The sequence below is a fragment of the Solanum verrucosum genome, unplaced genomic scaffold (genome assembly GCF_900185275.1).
Source record: "Solanum verrucosum unplaced genomic scaffold, falcon-dt-bn FXZP01000232.1, whole genome shotgun sequence".
NCBI classification, from domain to species: Eukaryota; Viridiplantae; Streptophyta; class Magnoliopsida; order Solanales; family Solanaceae; genus Solanum; species Solanum verrucosum.
The window spans coordinates 1290603-1308862 of NW_026020017.1; the positions used below are offsets into that span (position 1 = coordinate 1290603).

Consider the following 18260-nt stretch of genomic DNA (forward strand, 5'->3'; position numbering starts at 1 on the left):
AACTTCTTTCTTTGGTTTGAGATAATTACTCCAAAACTTAGCTTAAAAGCTCTCTTGAAATCGATGTTCCCTTTTCTTGCTCAAATGTGAAAATATTTATAAATTAACTCTTTGGGAATACTTAGTTCCCTTATAACTTTTTGAGAAATGAACTCAACTTTTTACTCTCTGCTTAACTTGAAACTTAAGTCTTAAAACAAAGTTAAAACATTCGTTAAAGACTTTTGAAAGCTTTATAAACTTTGTTTTGACTTGCTTCTTAACTTCTAGACTTGACTCTTAACTTCTCTTGACTTTGATCCTAACTTTCCTTGAATTTCATGATCTCATGTTTATGGATGATTTCATGATGTTTAGATGTACCTTAGAGTGTTGGAATCAACTAGAAAACATAGGTACATTGCTAAGGAACTAGTATGAAAAGATGGGGAACGAGTGGGGAGAACTGGCGTCCCTGGCGCTCTAAGAGGCGCGGGGAGCCAGCCCTCAACATTTAGGGACTGGTCTGGGGCACGCTGGCTGGCGCGGCGCCCCAAGGGTGAAGATTCAGAGACACTTTTGGGGTGTGTTGGCTGGCGCGATGCCCCACCCCTATCCCCAGGTGTTTGACGACTTTTCTTCTCCATTTTTCATCTCTAAACCCTCTAAACTTTCATGGTTCCTTCCCCAAACACTTAGAATCATTTATACCCTCAATACATGATAGATTCAAACCGAAATTACACCCGGAAACATGAATCAAATCACAACAAACTCCAACAACACAACCCACAAGAAATTCAACGAAACTTTCAACAATGTTCATCAAGAACTCAGTTTTTAAACTTTCAAAGACTTAAATTCGTTGAATTGAATCATGATTGGCGCGTGGGCGAACTAACCCAATGCTATGTGATCTCACATACCTTTTTAGGGATCACCCCCGACAAAATCCACAAGCTATCCTTGACGAAATCGACGAATCTTGAACGTTCTTCTCCTTTCTCCTCTTTTCTCCTCTTCTCCAAGCCCTAACTTGCAATTCACTTTTCTAAAACTGACTAAAATCTGACTTTACCCCAATTAAACTCCTAAAAACGAATTAGAATAATTAGGTAAGGAAAAGACTAATTTACCCTTCCAAAATCCGGATTAGACTTTCCTTAATCCAACAGCCCAACTTCCAAAGTGTATAACTTACTCATACGAACTCGGAATCGCGTAAACTCGGCGGAGTTGAAAAGATCATTCCAAGAGCTTTCCAACCATATCTGGAAGTACACCTAACTCATCCTGAGCTAGGAGTTATGGCCGTTTGAAGTTGACCAAAACTCAACTTTTCCTAACCCAAACAAATTTCCAGATTTTCATTCTTTCCAAAAATGACTATTTCCAATTATTAGTTTCTTCCTAGTTATTTCAAATTGCAAGATGTTACAATGCAAATATGAGGTACGTGTAACTGTTTAATTTCCGAAATAAATCACCTTAATGATATTTCGTTTACATCTGATTGTTGTTTTTTAGTGTTAGTTCTTGAGATAAAAAGTATGAATGTATGAACTTTGGATTTGCGAAATATCTTGAAAAAATGGTTGAAAAAAATGAGTGGAAATAAAAAGAATTTGCGAAAATCAAACATGACATTATCTAAAATTTATCATATTCTCATATTAAATTTTATTCATATATTTATTAAAGGGAGGAAACATGATTTTTTCTGTTAAATACTAGCTATGAATCTCAATAATTAAATTTTTTTCAACATTTAATTTAAGATATTAAAATTTAAATTTGATTATTTCATCAACACTTCTTCAGCAACTCAAATGAGATCGGATCGGACTTTATCACAAAAAACTATTTAAAATATTAAATAAATATGAAAATATTACTTTTAATATATTGAAATTGATATTCAATGTATAATTTTATTTTCTATCTAATTATTTTATTATACTTATCTTAATTTCAAGAATACTTAAACAAAATAAAAAAAAAATCGACTTTTCAGGCAAATCGAAAAACTACACAAATATATTAGGATCATTATTTTATCATTTTATAAATAGGATAGTTAAAAAGACCATAAGAACTCTGCATTTTATTAATACTATTAGTCATATATAGTTATTATTTTGTTGGGAAGAAAAGTCCCCCTTCACATTCAAGAATAGGAAAATTATTGTAATTCACAATTTTATTAATCACTATTATTGTATTATTTTATTATTATTACTATTAATAGTATTTTTAATCTTATATTGAATTACTTAACTAAAAGGTTGTAGTTGGACATTTGCTTTAACCGGAGCAATAGCGGAAGTTATGCAATTAAAAGAGAAGGAAAAGTTATTCTAAGTAGTCTGGTGGCATGGATGTCTAGCATCATATGATTTGAATTCGGAGAGTCCTGAAGATTGGATTTCGAAATTTCCTGTGATTATTAAGATTGAGCTGATTATTAAGAGACTTATGTTTGTCTCTAATAGGGATTTGACATCAAAGATTATCCTGGTTCGGCTCCAATGACTTCCATATTTCCCATGCCACCAGACTACTTAGAACATCTTGAACATATGGAAAAGATGAAGGGTTTTGCTAGACGGGACAATGAAAAAATGGAATGCCCTAGTCACATTGTCTTTCTAGTTTTCTTCTATAGAAAGCTGATTGTGTATTCTTTTAGGGCACTTCATATGTGGTTAATGAGATTCTCAAGGTTAATGGACATAGCATCAAACACTTCATGTACTATATTACCCTTTCAGTCAAGAATGGCGAGAACGAATATTTTCAAGTTAAGGTGGTGGATCGCCTTCATCTATATAATTCTTTGGAATTCCCAATCGTTAGGCCAAGGGTAATGAGATTGTTAAGAATACACAGACCTTGAACTCACATTCATCAATGGTGAAGACATTTTCAGAGAGAAAGAAGAGTTGTTCAGACAATGAGACAAAAGGCACTTTGAAGAATGCAAAGTGTTTTAAGCCTTGGAATAGTCAGCAGCAACGTGGCACAGATCAGGCCCTTAATACTGATTTAGTCAAAGAAAAGATCTGTGCCGTCCACATCAGTGACTTCAGGAAGTTTCCTTACAAAGCACGTGACAAGCACAAGCTTGGCATAGACAAGGAATAAAGTTTGTTAGGAAAATTGTACATAGCCAATAGGAATATTACATTATTTATTTTCTTATTATAATACTTGTATATATACTTGAATGATGGTACAGTAATGGAACACGAGAAAATTTCCACATTGTCTCTTGATAAATTTCTACAGAGATATACATTGCTTTTTACTTTATATTGATTAATGACTAAGTTTCAGCATTTGCAAGTTACTAACTCTCTCTCTTCTACTTTTATGTATGTAGGCGAAGGGAGGTTTGAACATATAGTAGATGTTGAAGTCTCTACATTCGTGTTGGCTTAGGTTCAAGCTTTAGCTTTACATTGATAGCTCTTGTCAATCTTGGACATTATTACTAGTAAATTATCATTGTTTTATAGTTAGTTCATTGTAGTAGTTTAGTTGGTAGTAATTGAAAGTGGATCATCTATTCTAGTCTTGTGTAAAAACGAGAAAAAACAATTGTGACATTTGAAAGTAGGTCTTTCTTAAATATTAGTCTGTCTTCAAATGCAGGAGCCCTTAACATTCATTTTTGTATATGATTTGAAGTAGTGAGTGTCAAAAGAATGCCATAGAATGCGTGCGTGTTGTATCCTCCTAAACTTATTCATTTTTTTGAAGATTTGAAACAGATGTTGTTATGAACCAACTCCAGCCTAATATGGATACAAAAGTTACACAACTAGTTGTTGGGCTGACAAGAGTTGTTGGATTGAGAATGAGCAATAGGGTCGGATTAATTTGGAATTTGGATTGAGTAGTGGGTGTGAGAACAGTTTCATCAAAAAAGGATAGTTGTATGTGATTCAGGATTTTATGCATATCGAAGAAAAATTGTTGCCCTTTCTTCTTCTTCTAGAGTCTAAACTTCTCATTCTTGTCAATATCATTAGTTACTTATTATTTCCATTATAATTCAATAGTTTGGGCGTTGCAAGTACTATTTTAAAAAGCTATAATCGCGTTTCAGTTATGAGCAATTCAGATTTGTTACAGATGCAACATCATTTTTTTTGAGAGCCTGAACAATATTGGAGCAAAGTACCATGAATAAGGTATTTGATGGTTGTATTAGTATCTAGTCAAGTATCATGTTAGCTACGAAATATTTAGCGATAAATTAACTAAATATCGTAATTGATTCATATTATTATTGTAATAGCTAGAAAGATTGCATTCGTCATATTTCTCAATAATTATTGTTATTATATATCGTAAAATAAGTTGTGACATGGACAAAAGGCGTTTAACATCCCTCTAGTGACTTGTTAATTTAGTTTAGTAAGTATAACATGTACTACAAAATGCTAGAATATCATACAGTATACACAATTAAATAAAAATGTTTGGTGACAAATTTAATTTGGTAAAGAAATAGATACTAGTCAAAATCATGCCAGCCTTCTAGCCAACTATCCAGAAGCAATGGTTTTTCACTTGGACAAGTGTCACAACTAGAGCCAATTAAAAATTATGGAGTACTTGTTTTTCCCTAATATTAATTAGTATGTGGACTAATTATTCGAATAATCTAGGTACACACTTGGACTATTCTATGAAATACTTGTTAACTTTCAGTGACAATATCAATTCAACTCGCTCATTTAATACTTTTACCTCTTACTAACTGTTATAAAATAGTTCAATTGCTTTAGTCGAGCATATTTTATTTAATTTTTTATCAATAGTATATTTTGTTAAATTATCACTTTAACCTTAATTCTCAAATCAAAGACTAAGGACCCCTTGCTCCCGATCACTCATCAAAATTTACTCACATAAGATATTTACACTAAACATATTTAAATAATGGTTGTGTATTTATACTTTTGACGCGAACCATGATTAAGCAATGTTTGTATTTTTTATATATAATATAATAGTGACTTAAAATTAATTTGTTTGATTTTCTCTTCTCTTTTTCTTTTATTTCTTTCTTCTATTTATTATTATTTGGATCCTTCACACCAACCAATAGCCAATTACAAAAATCCCAAATTTTTTTGTGCCTATAAATAAGTGCACAACCCATCCAATTCTTTAAAACAAAACAAAACAAAAACATCAAGAAAAACCAAGTGATTTTAACACTTTTCATGGCTGGCCTTCAATACAATTTCTTCCCAACAGATCTCCTTTATCCTCTCCAAAAAAACAAACAAAAACATCAACACTTCTCAACAAAACTCTCTTTTAATCAAAACCAAAAAGAATAGTGATAATGAAATTTTAGATGATTCGAAATCATATAATAAATTCATTAGTAGCACCAACAACAATAATAACATCCTTAAAGTCAATTCCTCTTTTGCCTTGGCTCCCATTACAAAGCACAAGGAAAATCAAGATTACGATCAAAATCAAGACTTCTGATTTCAATAAGAAGATCTTGATCATATATTAATTTTGAGATAAGTACATATTATTGTGATCTATGTGAAATCTTCTAAGGATCAACAACGACAACAATAAGGCTCTCAAAGTCATCTCAAAAGAAGAAGAATAAAGATTAAGATTGAGTATATTATTATGGTTTGATATATCGTTTTTTTATAGTCGAAAAATCTCTAAAAATCAGGCGTGCATGTATCTCTTTGTTTCTTTTGATGAATATATGTGTATTTGGAGACCTTTTGGTGTTGTAAAAGGCTTCTCTAAACTCATCAAATGTTATTGATGTATCATATTAATAATAGTTTGTATTATATTAGTTATGAATATTTTCCAATATCCACATGTTTAAGGCTAAAAGAGAGGTAAAACTTATACTATATATATCACCCTTCATTAATAAATAAATAAAAAGGTGATAAAGATATCATTATGAATCTTCTTCCTTCCATTAAGTCAATTCAATTATGCTCATAATCAATTAGTCAATTCAACTTTCTTGTTCATTAGGGAATGCATCAAAATGTTCAATCCAATTAAAATATATAATTAAATATAAAAGGAAATAAGAAATGAATATTCTAGAATGTATCTAGAATATTCAAGATTGATAAATAAAGTTTAGTTTATTGATCTTTTGACTTCATGAAAAGAAAGTTTTGTTTAATTCTTACAAATTAAAATTTGTTTATAAATAAAGTGTAGTATCAGTGTTTGGAAGCAATATATTCTTTCAGTGATGCTATTTATTTATTTTTTTGTTTATTAACATCCTTTGATAGCTCAGGAGTTTTACAAAAAAAAAAATTGGTCAAATATATAATTAAGCTACATCACATAAGATGAAATACAACAAATATAAATACCTTTGTCATTTTTATAAAGTAGAAGTAGATTTGATTTTATTTTATTTTGTATATTTTACACAAAACCCACAGTGTTAAGAGTTAATTACATCATATACCTACTCTGTTCCAAATTACAAAAATCTCTTAAAATTTAAGGATTTTGGATATATCATTCAACGTCCGGATACATCGCGTTTCGATTTCAGATATATTACTCAACATCTGATACATCATATTCCGATACATTACTTTTGTTGATACAATACACCTATCACAATACATCACTTAGCGTTTCCATACATTACCTTTGTTGATACAAGACACACCTATCCTGATTCCAAGAATATGAAAAAGTAGAAATTTTTATAATTTTTTTAAATAATTTTAGAGAATATGATAAAATAAATTGTGTATTTAAATTATTATTATTTTTTGGGGGGTGAAGGGTGGGGGGGCAGCCTAAAGAGATTATTACTAGTAGTTAATTGACTTTGTATAATTACAACTTATAAAAAGTTGTGGTCCTCAAAGGACTTTAACCAAACAATGCACGTGAATGAAAAGTGGTCTATATTTTCATTCTAGAAGGTTGGTTTATTATTAGAAGCTTAGCCTAATGTTGATCGATTGATAATTTCGATCATAGGGGGTTTTATATTGGGAATCAAAATTATTAAAGCGATATTCTCCCTTTTAACTTTTACTTATTAACTATTGAATTATGAACAAGTTACAGAACTAATTAGTTTATTAAAAAATCGAATTAGCAATTTTTATCTCAATTATTAGGTGGATAAAATTGATCGAGTGGTCTTAGTTTGAAGATGAAATAGGGTATGGACCATGATATTAGAAGAATGAACTTTACTTGGTTGCCAACATAAACATTGAGTTATATTTTAGCAATTATCTACCTAAGTAGGTAGAGTATGGCCAAAACAAATACTAGCCAAAAAAACACTTTTATATAATGATAAAAGAAAATAATTTTATTCTATTCAATCACTTAAAACATAATTACATGAGATAGTCTATAATAAGTGGAACTTGTAACTTAAAAATAATACAAACATCATCCTAAAACAGATTAATTAAGTAAACTCATAACATAAAAATTCTTTTCACCGTCAGTGCATATGATTTTAAGGGCATTTTGGGCCTCCTCTCTTGGTCTTCCAATTATTGTAACAAGGGCAAAATTGTTTGTTCCCATAAGTCCCAGCAGGAACACAAAGACACTTTGCACAACATTTTTGGCAAAAGAACATACATGGCTTCCTGTATTGTGTATTTGAGCATCTATATGTGCACTTTGGTAAACAATCTGCAAAAAATAAATAATAAAAAAATTAAGTTCACATAAATAAATTCAACGGCGAAGACAGAAATTTCGCAAAGAATATTCAACTGACCACCCTTCGACTACTGTAACTCTATCCTATGAGTTCAGTAGCCAAGAGATCATAATTTGAATCATACATAATAATAAATATAAGGATGTTTAAGGGGAGTTCAAGAATTGATGTACATACATTATAAATTACATTATATTTTTTTACGAAAGATATTTAACTGATCACCCTTACTAGAATACAATTCATTTTTAATTACCTTGAGGATGGAGACTACCAGGAGTAGTACCATTCTGCAGAAAAATAAAAACAATTTTATAAGTAAGAATTGGCAAATTTCATAACCAAAAAAAAAAAAGGACAAAAAAAGTGATAATTCAAACAAGACTTACCATTGGTAAAGTGTTAGGAGGTTGTGGCTGAGGTGCTGGAGACTCTATTATTATTGTTGCCTGACATAAAAAAAATTTTAAAAAAATTGTTGTAAGAAACAATTAAAAGAAAGGTCTATATTAGTTCAACTAAACTTATTATTTCGAAATATATAAATTACTTTATAATGTACAAAATTCACTGACTCTAAATTTGAGTTCGATTGTAATTATGAAGAGTGTGTGTGGTGATAGCTTACATGGGTTCCAACAAGAAGAAGCATTATTAGAAGAGGGAGTAATAGCACTAGGCTAAGTTTCTTCTCCATTTTGTTTTTTTCTTGATATATTATATTGAACAAAAGAGAGAAATGATGTTTGATGGTTTATGTTGGTTGGGAATATTAGATAGATGAGGTATTTATAGGCAGTTGGAAACTCAAAAAGTGAGTAGAATTCTATGGGTATTTCTCAATGTTCTTTGATAGCAACATGATTATATATAATATATACCGCTATGGGTTGTGGTGGGACGATAAAGACTTTTTCATTTTTAACAAAAATTTCAATTTCAATTTTGGATATGAGTATTCTTTGATAGGAAACAATAAAATGTCCTAGTAAGCTTCTGTCGCATGAATTCAGGAATCCTAATTAATTTGATCGATCAATGAGTTTCGTATATCATATTGTTTTGTTAGTTTATTATTGTGTTGAATAAAGCGAATCGAGATTAATTAGTTCAGTGGATTATATATACCAAATATATTTTAAAAACAGTTTTGTGAGTTTATTGTATTGGATCAAATTCAGCACCATTTATGTATTTATTGTACGAGTAGAGTTTTACGATAAAAACTTAGTAATTAGTAACCTAGTAAAAATGATATAAAAAGTTGAACTATCTTGATAATGTAAAAAATATTTAGAGTGTATATACAAGAAAACAAAGCAAAAGAAATTGGTGGTCAATTTACATAGGGAAAACAGCCAAGAATCCATGTGAAAATCCAGAATATGAAAATGAAAGTAGAAGAAACTTCACATGTGTTGATCACTAGCTCACATGTTCCCAATAAGATTTTAGAGGTCTGCAATGTTTTTGAAGACCTAACAGATAAAAACTTACATAAACCATATAACATTCAAAAGAAAACAAAGCTCTTATCTTCAAAATAACTACTTTTATTATTTAAAAAAATTGTCTTCATAAACAAGTGGTAGCTAGGAAGATCATTCAATCTAATAATCTATTCAAACTTCTTGTGAACCATTGTTTCTTTTTCTTTTCTTATAAACAATAGAATTCAGATGCGCGCATCTCAATTAGTTCATTGAATACTTAATATGGGGTTCATAAGACACTTCGACTATGTACTGAATAACTTTGTCCACTGAGTCTTGGATAGATGAGAGAAAACTACCTAATATTTTTTATTTGGCTCTATCGATATTTAAAACCAAGTACACTATGCTAAACTTCTCGTGAACCATACTTATATAATTTATCAGTTTGCAGGAAAATTCGAGTAGTTTGTTATCTTCTGTTATTAGCTTCTGTATTTTCTTGGAAGTTGGTAAAACTTGGAGTGTGTGTGAGCCATGAAGTGTTTTTGATATTTAGCAGGTTATGGTATGTTGGTTCACTTTAGTAGCCTCGTGACTTGCTTTTTTAACCATTTTTGCTTGTTGTCAATCAATAGGGATCAAAATTATGATATATATTGTAATAGGACCAAGATTGAAAGATTTCATGTTCTAGCATAATCATTTAATACAACAACATACACAGTATAATCCCACGAACAGGATTTGGAGAGGGTAGTGTATACACAAACCATACCCCTACCGTTAAAGGTAGAGAGGTGGTTTCTGATAGACCCTCTCTTCTGATGGCTGCAATAGAGGCACCTAATAATTACTAATATGATTAAAAAAAAATTGCATTGTCAACAGAATCAAATTACTTAATTCAAATGGCTCAAGCAGTGACAAATTTTTTTTGCAGTAACGAAAATATGAAACACTAGTTTACATAAGTTCTTCTTGATCAAAGCAGCTTAGACAAAACACTCAAAATTAAGGTTGTTGTGCTGCAGCTCCTGCTGGTTGAGGCTTCTGCTGATAAGCAGCTTGCTCACCGGTAAGAGGTGGGGGAGGTGGTCTGGCAGCTTGATAAGGCGGGGGATACTGCTGATAATGTGGAGGCGGTGGTGGTGGCATATACCCATAGGGTGGTGGTGGATAGTAAGGTGGGTAAAATTGACCTTGAGGTGGAGGCACCGGTGGATATGCATAGTGTTGTCCTTGTGGGTGTTTCTCGGAACCAATCTTGTTTTCAGGCCCTGACCCTGCAGCTGAACTAGAAGCCCCATCCTGAGATGAAACTACGGCACCCATCCTTTGAGGATCCATTGACGGATAATATGCTCTTTCCTGCTGAAGCATTGGCGGAATGTTGAAGTATGGCATCGGTTGTGGGGGTTGTTCCTGAGTGCCTGGGGGTGGAGGAAGCTGGTTCTGTTGTTGTGATATGACAGCTCTGGGCAACAATCCACTGTGAGTCACTGCAGCCTGCTGCCTTGCTTCATCAGACAGTTCGGTGTCTGGTTTAGGAGCTTGTGGTCTCCCCCAGAGCAGCTTCAGTCTCAAGCCCTTTATCACTAGCTTGTTCGCTAGTTCCTCAGCCGCCTTCACTGCACCTTCTCTTGTAGTGTAGGTTACAAAAGCACAACCACGCTGCAACACCATTTTAATGGACTCGATTTCTCCATGTGCGTAAAACTGGTCCCTTAGGTCCTGCTCACTGATTCTTGCATCAACACCACCCACATAGAGGGTTCTAATGCTCTCGTCATCAGGGGGCTCCAATGAAGGCATTTCACCTGCCTTATTAAGTAGCTTCATCGCCACAGGATCATTAACTCTGCAAGCATTGCAGGTAACACAATGACAACACTTCTTGAGCCAAAAATATGAACAAGATAGTAATTTAGCTTTTTTAAGTTAATGAAGATCATTAGGATAATTAACATTCAGGAAAGAGGACATGCAACAAGATGTCACTAATCTAGCCACAGCGAGGGTAGACATTTCAAACTATAAGTGGTACAGTAGCTTCTTGGAGTATGAGAAAAATGATTGCTCCAGCATTGTCTAATAAACTTATAATCCAGAAAACAGAACCATGCAGTTACGATGACATCACTAGTCCCACCTTATCACCTGTACTTGTCCTAAATCACCTAGACCCGTTAAGGGATGCCAGACATCCATGTCTCTAGAGGTGATTGATTTTCCAAAGGTTTCATATTTAGGAAACAAGGAAATTAAAAGATCACTAACACTGATGAAAGGATAAAACTATTAGGCAATGTCTGTGATCTTTGACTATCAAATATCTTCTCAGAGAAACAATGTCAATGGGCGTTTACATGCAGAGACAGTTATTGTGATCACGTTGAAGAACTTAGGAAACAAGGAAATTAAAAGATCATTAACACTGATGCAAGGATTTGGCTAGTAGGCAAGCAAATTAAGGTTAAATCATAAATGTCTGTGATCTTTGATTATCAAATATCTTCTCAGGAAAAAAAGGTGAATGGTCGTTTACATGCAGAGATAGCTATTGTGATCATGTGGCTCAGCCTCGAGTCTTTATTGAGGTGCAGACACAAGTTCAGCTACGCATTATCAGAGTCCAGGCAACATAGTCCCTAACCACATGTGTGATCAAGCAACTTTTTTGATGTCCACAGGTTTTAAAGTAGGCAAAATTTGAGCAAGAAAAAATACAGGATCACTATTAGTCAGCTGATGTTGCCTGTTGCTGAGCTAGGTTCCATCTTCTCCTGGTGATCCAGGGACCAGGGCATTTGACTGGATGACAGATTCTTATCCTGCACCTCCCGACCAAGCCAAGCATCAAACCTCTTTCTAACTATCCTGTATGTTGGCTCTTTTGTTCCATGTTGAAATAGAACCTTAATTGTTACTACTACTTATTATTGGTCACTTATAATTAGATTTTAGATTAATGAATCATTAGATTGTATTGGACAAGATTTACGAAAAAAAATTATTTTTCAATTTCAAAAATTATTTATACAGCATAAATTATCAAACTAAAGTATGAGCAAGCAATAAGAAATATGCTATAAACAGCCTGGAGATATTGAAAGTTTGACATCAGGAGATTAAATGTCAAAATGATCATATGAGATTTAAGAAAACAAAAACCATTCAAATTAACAGGATAAAGATTCAGTTGCACATACCCATAGTAACGGTCCTTAATGTTTTGCTGTGACAACTCCCCAGTCTCTGGCATTTCGTGCCTATAAGGGCACTCCAAGCCTCTTGTGCATTGACCACGTATATAGAAACTGCAAACATGTGCCCGATTTCTCTTGTAGTATGGAGTTGTTCTTTGGAGCTTCAAAATAGTGTCATTTGCACGGACTTTTCCATATGAAGATTCATAATCAATCCCTGCTCTTGCCTGTTCAGAAAGAAGGCATAAGTCAACAGGAGAATATAGAAAAGCAAAGTGATTATAATAGAACAGTTTTGTCTGAAGCTAATTTTTTATGTTTACTATCTATAAAGGTTCTACATATTATATATATATGTCCTTCTCATTCCTTATGTACTCCTCCCTCTGAGGTGAGGAAGGAGGGAAACCCAATAATTATACAGCCCAATCAATTTTGGGCTAAAAGAAAGTTTCGGCACAAAGATTTAGTAACTTTTCGTATAAGCTAATCCACATTTGCACTCTGAAAGTTGCAAGTAAAAATTGTTCATGGTAACAAGCACATACCCTCAGTAATAGATGAGTATTATTCTAAATTTGTGTGGGGTGGGCGTGGGCGTGGGGGTGGGGGATGACCTTTTTATGCATGTAACTGTGAATATGCAGGTGGAGCACAAAGGCATGTTATAATAAGTATTAACAAACTTCAAGTTGAAACTTCACATACCCTGCGGTCATGCTCCTCTGCGAAATATTCTCTATTAACGTCACTCTTGGGAATTGCATCATTAGAATTGATACTGAGAGCAGTGTCTCGGACCTGAACTGGCAAACCATACTCAAGATCCAAAAGACAAACTTGACAAACATTCTTCAACTTGCTGCAGGTCTGACAGATCTCAGATTTTTTGTATCTTGCATCCCGACCAGGTCTCCATCTGAACACTGTGAAGGGTCGTGTGCATATCTTGCACTCCTTGTCATAATCTGCTTTCGTCTGAAAGGAACAATGACAAGATCAAAAGGTTCAATACTTGAGCATGGAAAAGTAAATGTAACTTGACCACGTCATAAAACTCAGATCAATCTCTATGCCTTGTACAAAGAAAACTGACATTTTGACAATAGGAGTGGCCAGTAGAAGCAATCAAGTAGGAAACAGCTATGTATTAAGGGGAGCTGTCATCAGTTAACAACATGTGAAATGAATGTAGAATCTATTTTGATAAGAACGTGATGCAAGCAAGTGTATAACCTAACCAATAATCAGCAAACAAGGACTAGAAAGAGAGTAATAAGCCTAATAGGCTAACAGCCTTTTCCTTTATTAAGAAAGGACAACTTATTCTTTCCCTATGACTCAAAGAAAATACTTGACTTGTTATCTTCATTAAATATGAGCAGCCAGATCAATCACACATCATAATTACTTCAGTAAGAAGCTGAGGGCGTGAGGCGTATCAGATATAAAAGAATGGCGCTCTAACCTTTGATGTTTGATTCCTTAGAAAAACACAACTACACCTTTTAGTTCCTAACTGAATAAAGTGACCCTGTTTATTATAGTTTTTACCAAGTAATGCAAATCCTGATTGCTGAGAAACAGATGATTTATCTACTTTCCTGATTCCTGATATGCCAACCCCACTATACAGAAACAAGCTTTTGGATATTATCAATGAAAGAGTGCTACATACAGGGGCTGTCATGCCAATGTACAACATAGACTCAACGAATTCAATTTTTAAACGGCTCAGCAAATATTAAGTTCTAAACCCATAATAATTGCAGAAGTGCTATAGTTCAGTGATGAGGCATAAAGATTGAACCCATTTGGTTTAAATCCTGGAACGCTCTGATTATATTCACCTAAAGTTAAGACAAATGACTTCCGCAAGTTGGTACGTATGATGTATGGTGGGTGCACGTAACAAGTTAGAATCTGAGTTGTGGACAAGTCTAGTATTTACGTGGAGAAGGGTAAAAAGGCATACCACTATCCACCTACTGTTGAAGTATAATTTCTCTGTGGTATTAAGAATAACTTCATCAACTTCTTTTTCAAACATTAGAATGTGTTAACCAAAGTGAGGCTTTTTCTCTTTAATCTTTTAACCACCTTGCTAAAGGTGGTTAATGAGAACATAGCAAAGACCAAAAGGTCTCAAATTATGTCCAATTTCATGCTTGCATTCTCTCTGCTAGCATGCTGTTTCGTTTAATTTGTTGGTATAAATACCGTCAACACATTCCTATGCATAGGAGGGGAGATTCAAATAAGAAAAAGGTGTGATCTTTTTAAACCAAAATTAACTAATTTGAATGGAAAAGGCACAATCAATTAGGAGAAAATTAGGCACAAAATCAGTTCCTAAATTCCATAAACACACAACCCCTCAATTCTAGTTCAAAAACACCATAAACATAAAAAACAAACCCTAATTCTATTCACAAATGAAAACTAAAATGAACACCAAATCATGAAATTATTCACAAAATAATAGAAAAATCAAAGAAGAGAAGTTCAAAATATTACCATTCGCACATAAGGACTATCCCCGAGACAAGACTCACATATAATCGGAAAATCAGATCGCTCCCATCCATCTGCTTCTGCATCTCTAAGCAACCTATGCGCCATTAATTACTATATTCTTGTTTCACAAAAAACAGAAACTTATCAACTGAAGCTTTTTCTTCACACCCACTGCATCAAAAATTTCCAATTTATCAAAATATAAGGTACCTAATTAGGTTGATTTTATCAAAACGAAGCACAAACTTTACCTCAGTGAAATACAGCGATGGAGCTTACGGCGGCGGAAGAAATAGAGCGGCGACGCTTACGGCGGTGGAGGAGATACGGCGGCGGAGCAAAAGGGAGGAGAGGAGAAATTAAAAAAACCACTAATATTAATGTGAAGAAGAGGAAAAAATCGAAATTTTAGTAAGTTTAGTATTATTAGTACGTTTAGTCCTTCTAATATCAATATATTATAATTTTGATCCTTATATTTCTGGTTAGGGATATTTTACTTTTAGGGTGTGTTTGGTACGAAGGAAAATGTTTTCCTAGAAAAACAAGTAGATTTCTAACTTATTTTTTCATGTTTGGTTATTGCTTAAAAAAAATTCTGAAAAATACATTTTAATGTTTGGTTGGTGAATGAAAAATATTTTTCAGAAAATATCTTTTATTTTTGGCTTGAGACTAAAAAATACTCTTTAGAAAAATAATTTCTGATCCGAATATCAACCTTGATAATTGATCTAGGATCCGACCCCGACACCCAAACTAGGACAAGACCCCAATGACCGTTTCAAAATCCGACTCTGAGATTTGACCCAGGAAAAAAATTTCAAAAATATTTTTTAAAAAAAAATTGATGGTGTTGCGGCGGGGGTGGGAGTAGTGGGCGGGGTGGCATAAAATGAATTTTTGTAAAATTTGAATTATTTTTCAAAAACAATTTTTTTAAAAAAAAATTGATGTGGGTGGCTTGGTGGGGGGTAGGGGGTTGGGGTGGCATAAAAAATAAAAAAAAATTGACAGGAATGGCTTGGGTGAGGTGGCAAGGGAAAGGGTAGGGGCAGGGGGTGGCGTAAGAATGAAATTTCTTTTAAATTTGGAATATTCTCCAGAAACAATTTAAAAAAAAAACTGCCAAGGATGGCCAGGGTGGGGGTGGCGTAAAAAATGAAAGAATTTTAAATTTGAAAATTTCCCAAAAATAATTTTGACGATGTGGCCTTGTGGGGGAGGGGGGTGGCGTAAAAAAAATTTAATTTGAAATATTTTTCAAAAGCAATTTTTTGGGGGTAGGGAGTAGGGGTGGTAGGGGTTGGGTGAGGTAAAAAAAATCTTAAAATTTGAAATATTTTTAAAAAATAATTTTTTATTTGGTTGGAAAATGTTTTCCTTAATTTTGGAAGATAAATCATTTTTCTTAAATTTGAGAAAAATGAATTGATTTGGAAAATATTTAAACCAATCAAACATGGAAAAATTGAAAAATATTTTCTAGAAAATGTTTACCCCCCTACCAAACACACCCTTAATACAAATTAATTTGTATACTTTTTTTTTATAACTAACGGTTTCATTAATCACCAATGTAAAGCGGTTACAATATAATCTCCATAGCTGACTACACACAGCTAGCTATCCAATACATCAAAGAGCTCCTACTTAGTCACAACTAAATCTGAAAGTAGACATGAGAGCACTAATCTTGGGTGGGGCTTGAACACTACAAACAAAAGTTATCTCTTTAGCAATGGCATTTGACTCTCTACTCTTTTTCTCAAAGATTCGCATATTTCTCTCTATCCACAAACAGTGTACGAACTTTGTGTAAACCATTTTGAAAACTTGAGTTGCTTGTGTCTTTCCTTTCACACACCTTAGCACTTCAGTAAGATGTTGGACACATGGCAGGGATTGAATTGGCTTGGCTTGGATCCACCGCTACACTATTCTCCAGATTCCTACCTCATAAACACAAGAAGTGAAAATATAATCCCTAGACTCGTTGTGCAAAGTGCATAGGGGGCATATTAGAGACACATATTTCCCCCACTTGATAAGTCTATCTGTAGTCAATAGCTTATTATGCACTTGCAACCACAATATAAATCTTGTTCTTGGCCTAGCTGCATTTTTGTACATGAAGTTCCTCCATATTACTCTAGGTTTTGGGTTCGGCAAGTGCATGTAGAGTTGCCTTGTTAGACTGCGCCTGCTTGATTTATCCACCTAGAATTGGTCAAAAGTAGTTTTAGCTTCAATTATCTTCCGTATCATCCAACACGCTTGTGTAGGTACCCTCATTGTCTCAAGTTGTAGCCCTTTTATATAATAGCTATGAACCCACCTTATCCAGACCTTGTCCTCTTTTTTGGCCAGTGCCCAATGAGTTTTAGCAATAGCTGCTCTATTCCATACATTCACATTAGTCAAGTTTAGTCCATCAAAACATAGAGGAGAGCAAACTTTATTCCATGTTACCAGTGCATTTTTGGTGATACTATTACTTGCAGACCATAGGTAACTTCTACAATAGCTATCAATTAATTTTATTACCTTAGCGGGGAGTACAAATAGTTGAGCCCAGTATGCTTGGATGCTAAATAGCACATATTGGACAAGTTGTGTTCTGCCCGCATATAAGAGTTTCTTTGAAGTCCAAGAGGAAATCCTAGCTATCATCTTTGTGATCAGCGGGTACCATTGAATTAAAGAGATCTTCTTGGTGGACAAAGTTACTCCGAGGTATTTGAATGGGAGATCTCCATAGGTGAAGCCACTACTATTTCCTTTTCTTGTGTAGTTACCTCTCCAAAATATATGCAGTTTTTCCCTATGTTTGCTTGCAGACTTAAAGCACCTGAGAATAGTCGAAAACATTCCATCATAGCCTGGACAAAAGAGCTATCACCTCAAGAAAACATGAGTAGATCATCAGCAAAGCATAGATGAGTGATTTGGAGTTTAGCACATCTCGAATGGAATTTAAACTACTTTACTCCTACAATTGTGGTGAGACATCTACTGAGATACTCCATAGCAATCGCAAAAAGGAATGGTGACATTGGGTCGCCCTGTCTTAAACCCTTTGCTGGTGGAAATGGTTTTGTTGGTTCCCATTAACAAGTATGGAGTAACGAATAGTTTTCACACATTCCATAATCTAAGAGATGAATTGATTGGAAAAATTCAACTCCTGCATCACCTGCTCCAGATATATCCATTCCACACTATCATATTTTGTAAATCAATTTTGATCATGCACCTAGGTGATACATGTTTCCTAGTATAAGACCTTACAAGCTCATGTGCCATGATGATATTATCTCCAATTCTTCGACCAGGAACAAAACCTGCCTGAGTGGGATTGATTATGGTAAAGACAACCTTTTGTAA

General features: G+C 33.8%; 2 protein-coding genes across 2 annotated transcripts; both read right to left on the reverse strand.

Moving 5' to 3' along the window:
• Positions 1 to 7320: 7320 nt before the first annotated feature.
• On the reverse strand, positions 7321 to 8558 carry LOC125820990 (protein GAST1). The gene is made up of 4 exons (XM_049500422.1): positions 8343 to 8558; positions 8104 to 8163; positions 7971 to 8004; positions 7321 to 7683 (listed from the first exon to the last, which is right to left on the reverse strand). Exons 1-4 carry the CDS (start codon positions 8409 to 8411, stop codon positions 7502 to 7504), a joined length of 345 nt encoding a protein of 114 aa, XP_049356379.1. The 5' UTR covers positions 8412 to 8558; the 3' UTR covers positions 7321 to 7501.
• A 1414-nt stretch (positions 8559 to 9972) lies between these two features.
• LOC125820981 (zinc finger CCCH domain-containing protein 49-like) lies at positions 9973 to 14989 on the reverse strand. The gene is made up of 4 exons (XM_049500410.1): positions 14874 to 14989; positions 13065 to 13334; positions 12360 to 12583; positions 9973 to 11008 (listed from the first exon to the last, which is right to left on the reverse strand). The coding sequence occupies exons 1-4, from the start codon at positions 14976 to 14978 to the stop codon at positions 10162 to 10164; spliced, it is 1446 nt and encodes a 481-aa protein (XP_049356367.1). The 5' UTR covers positions 14979 to 14989; the 3' UTR covers positions 9973 to 10161.
• Between the last annotated feature and the right edge of the window lie 3271 nt (positions 14990 to 18260).